Source organism: Arvicanthis niloticus, chromosome 18, assembly GCF_011762505.2.
Source record: "Arvicanthis niloticus isolate mArvNil1 chromosome 18, mArvNil1.pat.X, whole genome shotgun sequence".
Lineage (NCBI taxonomy): Eukaryota > Metazoa > Chordata > Mammalia > Rodentia > Muridae > Arvicanthis > Arvicanthis niloticus.
In genome coordinates this window covers 36,820,282-36,835,632 of record NC_047675.1, presented here as the reverse complement: position 1 = coordinate 36,835,632, position 15,351 = coordinate 36,820,282, and the positions used below count along the sequence as shown (strand labels likewise).

Sequence of the window (15,351 nt, the reverse complement as noted above, 5' to 3'; positions counted from 1 at the left end):
GAAGACCTAAGTTCAATTCCCAGCAACCACAAGGTGGCTCACAACCATCTATAATGGGATCTGATGCCCTCTTCTAGTGTATCTGAAGAGAGAGAATGTGTACTCACATAAAATAAGTAAATAAGTCTTTTTTTTTTAATGCAGTCCAAGAATAGAGTCATGTGAAAATTCTGAGTGCTTGTGAAAAAACTCCAAGAAAACAAGAGTCTGACCTCAGTTTCTTCAGAACACAGAATTCTTGGAATGTATTGCTGTGTTCCTTCCAGGTTGAGCAGATAGGAGTGAGCTGACCCGCTGTTGTGATTCATGTGCCTCTGTGGAGGACATGGGTTTTGCCATGTGTGGCTTTTCGTTACTTGTGTAGCTCTGCTTAACCTTCAGGGTATAAATTGTCTGATGCTCTGAATAATGTTGGCTGTTGTATGAGAGGTTAGCCTCATTTTTAGGCCCCACTCTCTCAGGCTCATGAAGTCAACTGGAGAAAGAAACACTCAACCCTATTTTTTGATGCAGGATCTCTCACTGAAAATAGCTTGTAAATCAGCTAAACTGACTATCATCAAACCCCCGAGATCCTCCTGTCTCTTTTTCCTTAGCACCGGGATTACAGAGTACTGCTGTGCCCTGCCTTTTAAATGGGTTTTAGGATCCATAATTTAGGTCATCATGGTTCCATACCGACTGAACCTTCTCTATGGCCCCTGAACTTTATATTATTACATTAACTATGGAATAGTAAGGTTTTTGGCAATGTTTCAGTGCAGGTATAGTATGTGCAAACCCTAGTTCAATGTGTTTGCTCTGTGTGTTTCAATGTATAAGATGTGTTGCTGAAGAGGAAGTCTCATGGATCTCCTTGACTCCTGTATGGTCCTTTAAGCATAGACAGTTGTTATCATGTTGTCTTATGTGGTTGTTAGTGTTTGATGTGCACCTACAGCTCAGAACAGACCACTCCAGACCACGGTTCCAAGGGGAGAAGGTTTATTCAGGAGATAGGGCAAAGGTGGGGAGAAGAAGATGAGAGAAGAAGAGGAAGAAGAGAAGTAGAGGCTGGCCATGACCACGTGGAGAGAGAGGAAGAGAAGTGGGGAGGGGACAGAGAAGCTAGAGGCGAGAGAGTAAGAGAGAAAGGAGGGGGCAAGCAGCTTCTCTTATAGTGGGCCTGGACTACCTGGCTATTGACAGGTAACTGTGGAGGTGGAGTTTAGACAGAATACAAACATTCCCCCGTTTTGGTTTAATTAAAAAAGAAAAAAATTAGAGGTGACGGTGAAGCAAGAATAGGGTCGTGATATCTGGCTACTTCCTGCTGGCACTGGGGGGCGATGTGTCTCCAGGGGGAGCCTAGGAGAATGAGTATGGGGGATGTTTGTCCGGTCTTAGGAGAGTTGGCTGTTTCCTGCTGTCCGGGGTCTATGGAGCCATCTGAGAATAAGTCAGAAGGAACAGGTCCAGTAGAAGCAGCTGTGTGTATGTGACAGGAGATGGAACATCTGGAGGTTGCTTCTCTGGAGCTGTCTGGATGTGCCTGGAATTGACAAGATGTAGGGAATAAGATTAAATACATTTGGGAGAAAGAAAATTTTTCTAAGATGTACATTTGAAACCCAGAGGGATCCCACCCTTTGAAATAGGTAGTAAGTGGGAACTTTCGGCAGATGTACTTATCTGGATGGCATCTATTTGGTCTGTGAAAGGTAGATCTGAGTGGGTTTCCTGTAGCTTAAAGTTTACAAAAGAGATAACAGCATAAGTTAACAACACGAGCAGTCTTCAAGATGAACTTTTGCTGGATTGTATAGTGGAATGTTTTATTTGAGTTAGGCAAGTTTATAGGAATTCCGATAATATTAGGACAGTGGTATAGCAAGAAGAGGAAATATGAAGCATTTAATTGATGGCAACTGAGTTTAGGTAATAAGGTAACAGATTACATCTGTGAAAGCTTAGCTGTCAATGTAGTCAGAAGTCTGAGAAAGAGTAAATCTACCAGTTATATATTATTTTAAAAAATGACAGAGTCCACTAGCCAACCGTTCCTGTGTTCTCCATAGTCTCTTTGGCGAAGTCAGTTTGGCTTCCAAGCGCAAAAGACACAGGGCTTTTTTCTCTGTGGAATGGATACACGTGACATGAGAAATGACTTACCTTGGTTTAGCCAAATCATTTGACTCAGAGCATCCAGTTTAGTCCACTGCATTAGTGACAATATCATTGCATACAATGCAGGCTGTATCTTCTAGGTGTCCAAGTCTTCTGAAACCGTCTTGGGTCAACTGTTAGAGGCTTTGGGAATTCTGTCGGCCATAAACTTAAATATATTATTAGCAGACTTCTGACAAGATTGAGAGCCATAAGGATTGGTTGTAACTGAATAGAATTAAATAGCAGTAGTAAAAAAATTTATTAAGATGGGATAGGAAAGAGTCTTAAGTAACTTTGGCAGGTTTCATCTGTAGAGAAAAGCACATTTTTGTATTAACAAAGAAACATTTGGCTAGGACCAGAATAAGAAAGCTGGCAACAGTGGCATATGATCATATGGCTGGTGGGTTGGAGTTGTGGGCCACAGGTCATGAACCGGGGTTGTGCTATGGGCCCAGCCAACGCAACAGTGTGTGGAGGTGGAGTTTAGACAGAATACTAACAGCGTTAACAGTTGTCTTTTCTGTGACTGATCATGCTTCATTTCATCACTTTCTAAGCTGAGTGAGCAATGCTTTTAACTCCCCTGCCTATTATAGAATTTTGGCATTAGAGAAGCTTGGTGCTGTCTTCAATCAAGTAGCCTTTCCATTGCAGTACACACCCAGGAAGTTTGTCATCCACCCTGAGAGTAACAACCTTATCATCATTGAGACGGATCACAATGCCTACACTGAGGCTACAAAAGCTCAGAGAAAGCAGCAGATGGCTGAGGTAATGACTCTGACCTCCAAAGGGGCAGTTTCAAAAGCCTGCCTGTGAAGTTACTTAGAAAAGCTTAAATTTAAAACACTTCTAACTCTCTTCTCCCTACCACATACACACTGCTTTGGGGACAGGGTCTTCCACCGTAACCCTGGCCCACCAGGAACTCTTGATGATCCTGCTTCTCCCAGATTTCCATGTGCTGGGACTCTGTACACCGTCACACACAGCTGTAGTCTTTGCTTTTTGTTTTTTGAGACATTTTGCTGTCCACCATGTAGACCGCACTGGCCTTGAATTTACAGGGATTTGCCTGCCTCCACCCCTGTAGTGCTGGGATTAAAGGTGTACACTCCCACACTTGGCTATCTTTGTTGCCTTTTAAAGAACCAGGGCTTTGGGTCTGTAGCACAGGGGTAGAGTTCATGTCTAGTGTGTGCAAAGCTCTAGGTTAGATTCCTAGGACAGAAAAACAAAGGGAGAGTGGGTTGGACCCTAGAGCTAAAACTGTAAACCAGCTCCTTTCCAGGACCTTCAAGCAAAGTTCTTTGTGTATCTATTTCTCCCTTTTACAAGCTTTTTTGTGGCCTGGGACAAATATGCTGACCTTGGGGTTACTCGGAATTGAGTTCTCCTGTGGAGCTGTTCTCTAGTCCTTGAACCTCTCCAGTAGAGGGTGGGCTACATGACGCCTGGATTTAAGCCCAGACAGCACAGCTTTGTTCAACACCAGCTCATCCAAAAACTATTTGCCAAACATGTAGAAACCATATCTAGTCTAAAACAACTAGTCTTAGCCAGGGAAACTTGGGGGGACACTATGTGAATGAACCCGGTTTTCATTTCTGAGTTTTCAGACATGAAAATATTTGTCACAGTTAATGTTCTGTTTGACATTTTTTTCACTCAGATATAATTACTAGTATTTTTTTCCTTTTAGTGATCTCTTTATTTTGCATTTCTTCTTTGAATCTTTTTTTTTTTTCTTTGAAATTGTGTATCTGAGTATTTGACTGCAGACCTGAATATGGTGTCTGTTGTGCCGTTTGTTGAAGCCACAAGTGGCTCTTCCAATGGGGCTGTCTCGAGGTTCTTCCTTTTGAACCTCTGAGAGAACCCTGGTACTAGGCAACAGTCTTCTTTGCTACTTCACGTTTCTCACCTGTTCTTGCATTTTGGATTTAGGAAATGGTAGAAGCAGCAGGGGAGGATGAGCGGGAGCTGGCTGCAGAAATGGCAGCAGCATTCCTCAATGAAAACCTTCCAGAATCCATTTTTGGAGCTCCCAAGGCTGGCAACGGGCAGTGGGCCTCTGTGATTCGAGTGATGAACCCTATCCAAGGGAACACACTAGACCTTGTCCAGCTGGAGCAGAATGAAGCAGCCTTTAGGTAAGGACCTGAGGTCAGTCAGAGGGTTGGTGATGTAAGCAGGGTTCTTGGTGTTTTGACTAATGCCTGTCTTTTCCTTCTTGGTCTGTTTTTAGTGTGGCAGTCTGTAGGTTCTCCAACACTGGTGAAGACTGGTATGTGCTGGTGGGTGTTGCCAAGGACTTGATACTGAGCCCTCGATCTGTGGCAGGGGGCTTTGTCTATACGTACAAGCTTGTGAACAATGGGGAAAAGTTGGAGTTTTTGCACAAGGTAAGAATAAACTTTCAATTCTCTTGGATCTTAGATCTTACTGGATTCTCTTGTTTTTGCACTAAACTTCTGGGTCAGGTCTTTTCTTATTTGGGGTTGTGTGTGTGTGTTTATGAGGCAGAGTCTCACTTTGTAGTCTTGGCTGTGTACCGTGCTATATGGATCAGGCTGGGCTGGTCTTTACAGACTAGCTTGTTGACGTTAATTCATCTTTGTGTAGCATTTGGAACATACTAGGACCTTAATGCTTCAGTGATGTTCATGTGCCTGGCACAGGAAACCCTAGTCTCACACCTTCAGTGTTAAGAGGCACACAGTGAACTGGTCCCTTGTTTACTGTGTTACTAAGCAGTTAAAGAATTAGCATGTCCAGGAAGTTAGTATTTAATAGGAGCAGTTTCAGTCTGGGAGAACAACATTGTGTGATCACTGTGCAGTATAAATACATTTATACTCTAAAATATGGGGTTTTATTATTTCTATTTTACTACAATGTATATTTTTTTTAAAAAGAAAGAAAAGATTTTATTGATACATGTGAGTACACTCGCTGTCCTCATACTAGAAGAGGGCATCAGATCCCATTACAGATGGTTGTGAGCCACCATGTAGTTGCCGGAAATTAAACTCAGGACCTCTGGGAGAGCAGTCAGTGCTCTTAACCCCTGAGCTTAATCTCTCTAGCCCCCTACAATGTACTTTTTCAAAGGGCTATTTTATGTTCTGTCCTCTGCTGACAGTACCTAAATCTGCCTGCTTCCTCTGGAGGAATAGACTATATCACACTCTTTATGCTAGGCGTCTCTTCTTTAGAACCAAGATGTCACTTTTCAGCATTGTTTTTTCTCGTCCCTCCATAAGCCTCAGTTGCTTCTTGGATGTTAAGGCTTTGCTGTCGTTCGTTATGTTAGTAACTAGTTCAGGCCTGAGCAGCATTCACCAGGCACTGGGAATGCTTGTCCTTGGAGGCAGTTCTTGCTGGGGACCTGTTTATTCAAATGCATTGTCTCATAGGGATTAATTGTTGCATTTTCTGTGTATGGTGAGCAGAGTGATTGTTGTTTGCTGCCTGTCTTCCTGGTTGATACTTAGAGAAATAGTTTTGTGTCCAGGGTCTGATGAGTGTGGCTGAAAGCTGTCCTTGTATTCTTTTCATAGACTCCAGTGGAAGAGGTCCCTGCTGCTATTGCCCCATTCCAGGGGAGGGTACTGATTGGTGTGGGGAAGCTTTTACGTGTCTATGACCTGGGGAAGAAGAAGTTACTTCGAAAGTGTGAAAATAAGGTAAATAAATGTGCTGCTGTGGGATGGGTTGAGAGCAGCGGGTCTTAAAGTCATTTTAGTAGGAGTGTCCTGAAAGGCAGCAGGTGATCCATTTATTGGTTCTTAGCTCCTCCAAAAGAGCTTCCTATCCTGACTTACAAAGAATTTAACTAGGAGAGTTAAACATATATTTCCACTATCCAAAAAATAGCTTCTATAGGTGTAGTGAATTCCCATTATTCAAGCACTGAGAAAGTCCAGTCAGGAGAACTGTAAGTTCGGGCCTGGCCTGGCCTACATGGAGACCCTCTCTCAAAAAGCCAAACAAGGTACCACAAAATGGATCAACAGGTTAAGGCACTTGCCACCAACCTTGATGATTTGTGTTGGATTCCTGGAACCTATATAGTGGAAGGAGGGAGCTGACCTGTCATTCTCTGACTCCCTTGTGTACATGGAGTGCACATACACAATTTAAAAAAAAAAAATTAGCTAAATAAGGATCAGTGTTGTAGCTCGGTGGTAGAGTGTGCTTAAAAAACTCCAGCGTCCCATTCCACCCTTACTCCCAAAATAACTCATAATCTTCAGTGCTTACTATAGATTGATGTTCTTTGATGTATGCGCACTGTGTTGTAGTTAGGGAAGCTGGACTTTGAGGTTATGAATTCAGGGATCACACAGATTGCCATTTTTGTTTTTCTCTAGCATATTGCCAATTACATATCTGGGATCCAGACAATTGGTCACAGAGTAATCGTATCTGATGTCCAAGAAAGCTTCATCTGGGTTCGATACAAGCGAAACGAGAACCAGCTCATTATCTTTGCTGATGACACCTATCCCAGATGGGTCACCACTGCCAGCCTTCTCGACTATGATACTGTGGCTGGGGCAGACAAGTTTGGCAACATTTGTGTGGTGAGTTGATGTTGGTTCTTTCTGTGACCATGATATATGGGAAGGCTGGCTCAGTATGTTCAAACCCTCCTACCTCTCTTGGAAACCCCTTAGGCCCTGGTTCACCTTCATACTGTTCACAGAACAGGAGTCAATAGTAAATTCAAGCCAGTGCAATGGCAAATGCTTTTGATCCAACAGGCAAGAGCCAGGGCAGATCCACAGGGATGGATTTTGAGGCCAGCCACAGAGTGAGACCCTGTCTCATAAAGATGAGCTTAGCCAGGCTGTGGTGGCGCACGCCTTTAATCCCAGCACTTGGGAGGCAGAGACAGGCGGATTTCTGAGTTCGAGGCCAGCCTGGTCTACAGAGTGAGTTCCAGGATAGCCAGAGAAACCCTGTCTCGAAAAACCAAAAAAAAAAAAAAAAAGAGAAAGAGATGAGCTTAGTTTGAGCTGAATTTATTCTTAATCTTTTGCTAAACTCTTATGTAGTTTTCTGCCCAGCCTGATTTCTTACTCATTTTGTGGTCTGTCTATGCTTTAGGCATTGTTGAGGCCTTGCTTGTGGCTTCTCACTTCTAAAACAGCAGAAGAGAGAGGCTCAAGCCTCTGTGTAGGTTGCTTGCTGAGACCCAGGGCAAACCTAATTCATGGTGAGTTGTGGAAGCTTGTGTGGGACTCAGTCTAAGATTGTGTCACTTCTTTGTAGGTGAGGCTCCCACCTAACACCAACGATGAGGTGGATGAAGATCCCACCGGAAACAAAGCCCTGTGGGATCGGGGCTTGCTCAATGGGGCTTCACAGAAGGTAAGCTTGCAGAAAGGGCCAAAGAAGCAATTTTTAGCAAGTGTTCCCTTGTGTGCGTTCCTTCACCTGTAATATACAGGTGATATACTGAGATTGTCATACAGTGTTTATATCACCTATCTTAGGGTTTCTATTGCTGTGGAGAGACACCATGACCACAGTAATTCATAAAGGAAAATATTTAATTGACGCTGGCTTACAGTTTCAGAGGTTTAGCCCATTTTCATCATGATGGGAAGCATGGCGTCACACAGGCAAACATGGTGCTGGAATGGTTAACTGAGTGTTCTACTTCTGGATTCCCCGGGGAGCAGGAAGAGAATGCCACCCTGGGTGTGACTTAGGCTTCTGATACCTCGAAGCCCATCCCCTGGCAACACTGTATCCAACAAGGCCATACCTCCTAATGCTGCCAGTCCCTATGTGGTTTCTTTTTTTTAAAGATAAAATCTCAGTATCAGATTATCCTGAAAGTTGCTGAATAATCCAGGCCTTAGCCACCTAAACACTGCGATTATAGGCACGTACCTGTCTAGTGGGGTTTTTAGATAGTAATTATTAGAAATGTTTGAACTCTGCATGCTTTTGAAACACAAAGCTTTAAGTGATGAAAAAAATTGAAGAATTCAGATTTCCATTAAGTTTTGGATTTTAAAAGCTGGTGAATGATGCTAGGTTGTGGCTCAGTTGGTAGAGTGTTTGCCTGACGTTCATGCATGGGGCCCAGGGTCCATCTCTAACAGTGCAGGGGGAGAGGTGTGGGACTGACATGCCTGGAGGCTCTCGGGAATACAGGGGAGCAGTGGAAGACAAAGTTACCAAACTGTTTTTGATTTGCAGGCAGAGGTCATCATGAACTACCACGTTGGTGAGACGGTGCTGTCCTTACAGAAGACCACGCTGATCCCTGGAGGCTCAGAGTCCCTTGTCTATACCACTTTATCTGGAGGAATTGGCATCCTTGTCCCTTTCACATCTCATGAGGTTGAGTCCCCACATTGCCCTTACCTTGTCTTTCCTCAGATTGTTTCATGGTGTTGAATCTGCCTAAGATGGCAAGCCTTTACTTATAATTAGGAGTGTTCTAGAAATTTTATAAAGTAACAGTTAAGGTACCTAGAAAACAGAATCTTGCGTTCTTTTAGGAAGGTCTTTCATACTATGATAGAGATGCAGGGTTATATTTTGATCCCAAAGCATCAGAGTAGCAGTCCAGAAACTAAGAATGATGGGCTGGGATTGTGTCTGCTGGGACGTTTGCCTGGCAAGAATCATTGGCTTGGAGTTGGTGGCAAATACCTATAATCCCAACACTAAGTGGACTACTGTCAAGAGGATTTCAAGTTGAAGTCCAGACTGAGCTATATAGTGAAACCCTGGCTCTTAAAAACTAGATGTCTTATCTGTACTCTGTTCTGTAAATCACTTCTTTCTTTTCTTTTTTTTCTTTTCTTCTTCTTTTTTTTTTTTGGTTTTTGGTTTTTGGTTTTTTGAGACAGGGTTTTTCTGTGTAGCCCTGGCTGTCCTGGAACTCACTCTGTAGACTAGGCTGGCCTCGAACTCAGAAATCCGCCTGCCTCTGCCTCCCAAGTGCTGGGATTAAAGGCTTGTGCCACCACCACCCGGCTGAAATCACTTCTTTCTTAGAGCTAGAATCTGTTTCTTCCATTAGGACCATGACTTCTTCCAGCATGTTGAAATGCATCTGCGGTCTGAGCATCCCCCTCTTTGTGGACGGGACCACCTCAGCTTTCGGTCTTATTATTTCCCTGTTAAGGTAAGTTGGAAAAAAATCCTATGCCTTCACTAGTCTTTTTCTGTTGCCCTTTGTTTCTTAAGATTTAGATAGTTCTCACGGGGCGTGGTGATGCTTCTTTCTGTTCAGCACTGAAGTAGAAAGATCATGAGTTCCAGATTAATTTGTGATATTATATAATCTGTCTTTTTAAAAAACAGTTGGGTTTTATTCAGTGATGAAATACTTGCTTAGTATGCACATGTCCCTGGATTTAATCTCCAACATACATGCACACATTCACACACACGCGCACACACCAGCCCTTAGTGACCGATCCTTGAGGAAGTTGTTAAAGGATGTGTGGTTGGTGATAATCCTTTCTAGAGACAAACCATAGCCAGAGACAAAAGCTGCACTGGGTTTTGCCATTGTGAACCCTGGCTACTCGGGTGGAAGTGATCACCTTAGACCCCCTTTTTCTTTGGGCATCTTAACTTTGACTCTTCCATGTCTTAGAATGTGATTGATGGAGACCTTTGTGAGCAATTCAACTCCATGGAGCCTAACAAGCAGAAGAATGTCTCTGAAGAGCTGGACCGGACCCCACCTGAGGTGTCCAAGAAGCTTGAGGATATTCGGACCCGCTATGCTTTCTGAGCCCATCTTTATCTGAGGGCTTGCCAGAGAGTCCCTCTTGTTCCCATCACTAGTGTCTGGCATTTGCCACATGGCAGAGAAAAGTGATGTAGTATTTAAGACTGCAATGTTAAAGCCAATAGCTCTGCACCCTCAACTCTTCCTTTTGAGTGACTGGTTCCCCTACAGTTGGCACTGAAGTCCGCTCCTTGAACATGGTGTGTGGCCCAGTGCTTCGGTGTGGAACACAGTATTCCTTATTCCCAAAGCCACCCCTGCATTGTGTCATTTCTGGCTCTTGTCTACTTTTGTACACATTCTTAATTTTCATTGTTTTCCTGTAAATACAGTTTTGTACAATGTTGCTTTGTGAGATGGAGGGAGGCAAGCTAAGGTGCAGCCTGGCTGGTTGCAATGCAGCTCAGTTCTGCCCTCTGAACCCTCCTGGATATATAAAACTAGTTTTTAAGGTGTCCAGTGTGCGTGTGGTTTTTGTTGTTTTGGTTCTTTAGTCTTTTCTGGTAATGAGAATTCTGGAGAAAGAGTTGAGCCCAAATTAGAACACTAATTGGATCTTTTACTTCTTGGTTCTTGTGTGGCCATCATGGCGCTAGTAGTTTCTTCTCGTGTCTTGGTTCTTTGCTGTGGAGGTAGAACATGAGCTCACCAACCATGTAAACATAACCCACTACTCATGGATATTGAAGAGTGCTTTCCCTTCCCCTCAGATTTTTGCCACTGGGAAATCTTAGAATGTTACATTTTGCACAATTCCCAGTTAAGGAGTCTGATTCCACGGTGTTTACTTAAGTGGCTCCTGAGATGCTGGGCCTGGTGACTAGGAGTGACTAAGGACAGATCTGCCTGCATCCTAACTTAGCCTGGAGATAGTCATGTGGGCCCTTCCTAGAGACACATGAATGACCTGGAGGAGAGTGTCTACCGCACATGTCTGGGGTAGATTGCAGATTGGCCCTGAGGGGTGAGCGTATAAGGAAGGGCCTACCACTGTCATTCCGGCCGGAAGTGGCCTCGGTTCAGGAATGTTTAAGGCATAATTGGAAGTTCCTCCTGGCTAGCTTTATGGGAAGCCCTGATCTTTATGGTAGCTCTTTAGCACAATGAACCTAGTGATTGGCCCAGGTCGCCACTGGTCTCAGTAATAAATAAAGTAGAATGTGAATCCCCCCACTCTGCTGCCTAAATGAAGTAAACGTTCTGCATCTCTCAACCAGGTAAGACTCATGACTGGGAATGGTTACACATAACTTTGTTTTTTGAGATAGGGTCTCTAATGCAGGCTGGCCCAGACTCTCAAAGGTGACTCAAGCTGCTCTGCTGCTACCTTTCAAGAGCTGGAGAGTTGGCAGGCATGGACCAGAACCCAGCTTTGGAGTCCAGATACCATTCCTTGGGTCTCTAATCATGCCTTGGGTCGGGCATTGGAAACCTCGGTTTTGCTGGGAGCATGGAACTTTGAATTACATTTGGGAATCCTGATCGCAAGTTCATTTTTTTTCCCCCTAACTCCTTACTGTATTCCTAACTCAGTGCCAGCATGGCTCAGCCTGCTTCCTCACTACGGTCTGACAGAAGTACTACTGCATCAGCAGCTGTGTAAGGAGAAACATTTAGAAAAAAGACCCAGAATCCAAGTTTGTCAACACTGAACCTGCAGAGGAAGGAAGGACAGTTCTCCACTGTCAGGGTGAAATACTGAGTATGGAAGAGGAATGTATTTGCTCTTGTTCATAGCAACTGCCAAAGGACCTATAAAAGATGTTAGCCGGAGTGGTGATAACATTGCTTCTAATCCCAGCGTTTAGATACAAACACAGGCAGCCCTTTGAGTTCCAGGTCAGCTCTATACAGTGAGACCCTGTTTAAAACACACACACACACACACACACACACACACACACACACACACACACACACTTGCAACAAGTTTCTAGAAAATAGGTGAAGCTGAATTACTTGTTTAAGAATACCACCATGGCTCTGGGTTGGTTGAGCAAGCAGGTGAATAGGGAACTACCTGAACCTTGTTAAGCCTGGCAGAAGCTGTTGGGGACTGAGAGAAAGGAGGGTCACATCAGGACCTTGAGTCATTGCTTTACTCCTCCCTCTGTAAATCCCCTGCTACTTGGATCTAAGGAACTTGCCGAGCTTCTCAGCTGCCTCGGCTTTCCCTGACCTCACCGGGCAGAGGGTTTGTGCAGATGTTGCTTCCTTTGGAAGATCTCTTGCCAAGAATAGCATTCCTGTGGGGAGGGGGTTCAAGTTGGACTGCGCCTGGAATGTTGCTGTTTTTGGTTTGTGTAAATGTATTGCTAGCAGGACAGCCGCTCGAGCTGGGAACAGACTCCTGGTTCCCCGACTCACAGGGAGAGGGCTGATATCCAGGATGTTGGCTGTACTCACAGCTCTCAGCCTTTTTTGAGAGCCGGAAATGCTGAGGTTTGTTTTTTTTTTTTTTTTTTTTTTTTTCTTCCACCCAGCTTTCAGCAATTTGCAGGATCTGTTAATTCCCTGGTTCTGTTTTCTATTCAAAGTAAAAACGCCATGTTTGTGTGAGTCACCCGGTTGCTCATCTACATATGAAATACTGTATGTGTGTATATTTTAAGTTTATGCATGCTTAAAATTAATCTCTTGAAAGCTTGATCAAAAAATGCTGTGGGAGAGCAGATAAGCTTAGTGTGGGGCACATGGTAGCGATTCAGCAAACACTTAAACTTGGCTGTTGGTTTTTATATTTGGGGACCTGAGTCCTAGTGAACTAAAAACAGCACAAGCCAGCAGAGCTGTTTGTTTCTTGGGAGACTTGAAAAGCCAGCATTGGAAGTGGTGCTGGACACTGAAAGTTCCTGAGTACCAGCTCTCCTCTTGCTCTGTTCTATCCCTAGGTAGGAGGAAGGTATTGATAACCTGACAGTCTCCCACTCAGGACGCTGAGCAGAGTCATGAAGCCTTGAACCTAGAACGACTTAGGGCCATGTCAGATTTCCTCGGGTCAGAAAGCTCGGGAACTTATAAGGGGGTGAAATCAGGAAAACCCAAGTCTAAAAGCTGAGGCAGGGTTGGCAGCCAATGTTTGACATTAGGAAATGAAATAGACTCCTGGCACCTACCCAAGAACCTTGCTTTTGAGTATCTGAGTCTGGTATAAGTACTCAGTCCTGAACCTCACTAGCTATGACTAGTGCTGTTCAAAGCAAAACAGCAAGTATTAGTTGAATTTGGAAGTTACAGTTTTAGAAAAGAAACAGATGAACGTTCACCTTGAAAGTGGCTGAAGGGTTGTCTTCACCATAATCCAGAAGTAGCCTGCCTCTGTTTCTGGCCCTTGTCTAGCTCTCACATTTGCAACCCACAGACCCACCCAGCAGCCGCAGCCCCTTCTGAGAGGCAAATTGTTGAGATTTTACTTGTTGGGTTTTGTGTTTACATTTTATTTAGTGGTCATACATAGACATGTGCATAATCTCTTCCATGTGGGACTTTCAGATCAAACAGGTTTTCAGGCTTGGCAGCAAGTGCATTAACTGGCCACAACATCTCGCCAGCCTTTGATAAGATTTGGGGAGAGTTTCATAGGCTCCTTTTGAAAGGCAGCAGTATTATGTGTGGATGTGACAAGCACTAATGTTTGCAGTGGGTTTCAGGGACTGGTGCTGTCAGAGAGACACACTGGGAACTCTGGCCTTTAAGAAGCCAAGGCTGTAAGAGAAGGCAGCCTTGCTCATGAAGCCTCGAGAGACATCTGCTAGAGGCCATGTGGCAAAGGAATCTGTGGAAATGCATTAGACAGTGGAGTCTGATAACTCGAATGTGTACAATTGACTGTCCTGAGGGTATAGTCTGAGAGTCCTGGGCTCTACGAGACCTGATGTCATCTTCATCCTGAATCACCAGCCTATAAATTGAGCACTTGGAGGGAAGAAAGGGCGTCACACCACATCAAGAGACTCTGAAGAAGGACACAGTGGCGGCTTGTGACTGTGCCCCCATCTTTATCTCTTGTGCCTGACAAAACAGCCTGGGCAGAGCTTTTGTGCAGGGCCCTCATGGTGTGGTCCAGAATAGCCACTGCAAGGGGGTGTGGAGGTGGAGAGTTAGCCGGGTGCATACCAGTGTAGGCACATTGTCTTCCTGTAAGTTCAGGGAATCCAGTTTTCTCAATCTAATTAAGAAAGCCTTTCTTGAACAACATCATTCATTAGCCAGCATTCCCAGACTAAGCTTTGTGGAGAGAGGCTGCCTCCCTTGTTAATAAGGATGCTTTCAAAACACCACCACCACTGTGGTGGGAGAGCTGAAGGTTGGGGGCAGGGGGAGTCACCACCCGTAACTACTCCAAACAGTCATAAAATTAGGAAAGAGTGGTGGCACACACTTATAAGCATTGCACTATAAAGCTCTAGACTAGTTTGAAGCTAGCCTGGGCTACATTGAGATTCTATTTAAAAAAACAAAAAACTTGCTATAAAAACTTGGCAAAGAAAGAGGTGCTGTCCCTGCTGTATAGGGCCTTGTCACCATTACCAGGAAAGCAAAAGTGGCTGTGTCTGCAGGTGTGGCTCAGAATCTCCAGAGCTTCCCTATGAGGACCGTCTCAGGCTTTGTGGTTAGACCCTAGTAACCAGCTGTGTGCATTCTTGGGTAAACCACCTCCCTGCACTCTGGTCTGTCTGTAGATGGGTTAATTGGGGCCAAAAAACAACAAACAAAAAACAAAAAAAAACCTCCCAGGCCCAATCAGCTGTATTTAATTTTGTAATGAAAGACTTCAGGTTTCAAGAGAGGGCCTGGAATTTTCCCTTAAAAACCAGTCCAACCTACATAAAAACTAAAGATACCCCCAGATTCTAAAGACACCCCATATTCACCCTCAGGGCTGTCCCCTTGCCTTAGCTGTATTTGACTCTCCCTCCTACTCCACACTTCGAGACAGGCTGGGGCCATATGGCCCCGCCCCACCCTGCCCTTGCTGGCTCCGGTTCTAGACTCAAATCTGAGCTGCTGTAGCTTGTGTTCCCCGCCCTCCGAGAGACTGTAGGCTGAGGGGCCACGACAGCCTGTTCCACATAGCATTTACTACCACAGCCCCAAAGGCACCTGCTCCAGGCCTTGAGCTGCTTAAAACTTCCCGGAACCCTTAGAAACCCACATCCAGCGGCTGTGAGCAGGTAAGCAGAATTGCTGGTTTTCTTTCACAAGGCTGCTCCCTCCCTCCCCTTCGTGGCCTTTCCCCCATCGATTTAACAGCCAGAGAGATTTCTCTGAAATGGTATGAACTCTGCTACAGGGTTTCTTTAAAAAAAAAAAAAAAAAAAAAAAAAAAAAAACCTTTGCTTTTGCAGCCTTGCCAGAGTAAAACAGAACCATATAACTACCAAATTGACTTATCTGTGTTTTGACTTACCTGAGTTCTGTCAGTTGGC

The 15,351-nt window shown here is 44.4% G+C and overlaps 2 protein-coding genes across 6 annotated transcripts in view; both read left to right on the top strand.

Annotated features, from left to right (window-relative positions):
• Sf3b3 (splicing factor 3b subunit 3) overlaps positions 1-10,377 on the top strand; it is a 38,274-nt gene extending 27,897 nt beyond the window's left edge. For all 3 annotated transcript variants that reach the window (XM_034522251.2, XM_076915886.1, XM_034522252.2), the window contains exons 18-26: positions 2,748-2,922; positions 4,099-4,304; positions 4,400-4,556; positions 5,715-5,840; positions 6,528-6,740; positions 7,432-7,530; positions 8,371-8,514; positions 9,203-9,307; positions 9,785-10,377. In XM_034522251.2, the coding sequence (XP_034378142.1) occupies positions 2,748-2,922; positions 4,099-4,304; positions 4,400-4,556; positions 5,715-5,840; positions 6,528-6,740; positions 7,432-7,530; positions 8,371-8,514; positions 9,203-9,307; positions 9,785-9,925 (1,366 nt within the window). In that variant the 3' untranslated portion in view covers positions 9,926-10,377. The remainder of the gene's footprint in view (positions 1-2,747; positions 2,923-4,098; positions 4,305-4,399; positions 4,557-5,714; positions 5,841-6,527; positions 6,741-7,431; positions 7,531-8,370; positions 8,515-9,202; positions 9,308-9,784) is intronic.
• Positions 10,378-14,915: 4,538 nt separating this feature from the next.
• Positions 14,916-15,351, top strand: part of Il34 (interleukin 34) — a 62,428-nt gene continuing 61,992 nt past the window's right edge. For 2 of the 3 annotated variants that reach the window (XM_034522305.2, XM_076915893.1), the window contains exon 1: positions 14,919-15,096. The gene's annotated coding sequence lies outside the window, so the exon portion shown is untranslated. Of the gene's footprint in view, positions 15,097-15,351 lie in introns of all 3 variants that reach the window. The other variant, XM_034522306.2, reaches the window with a different exon arrangement.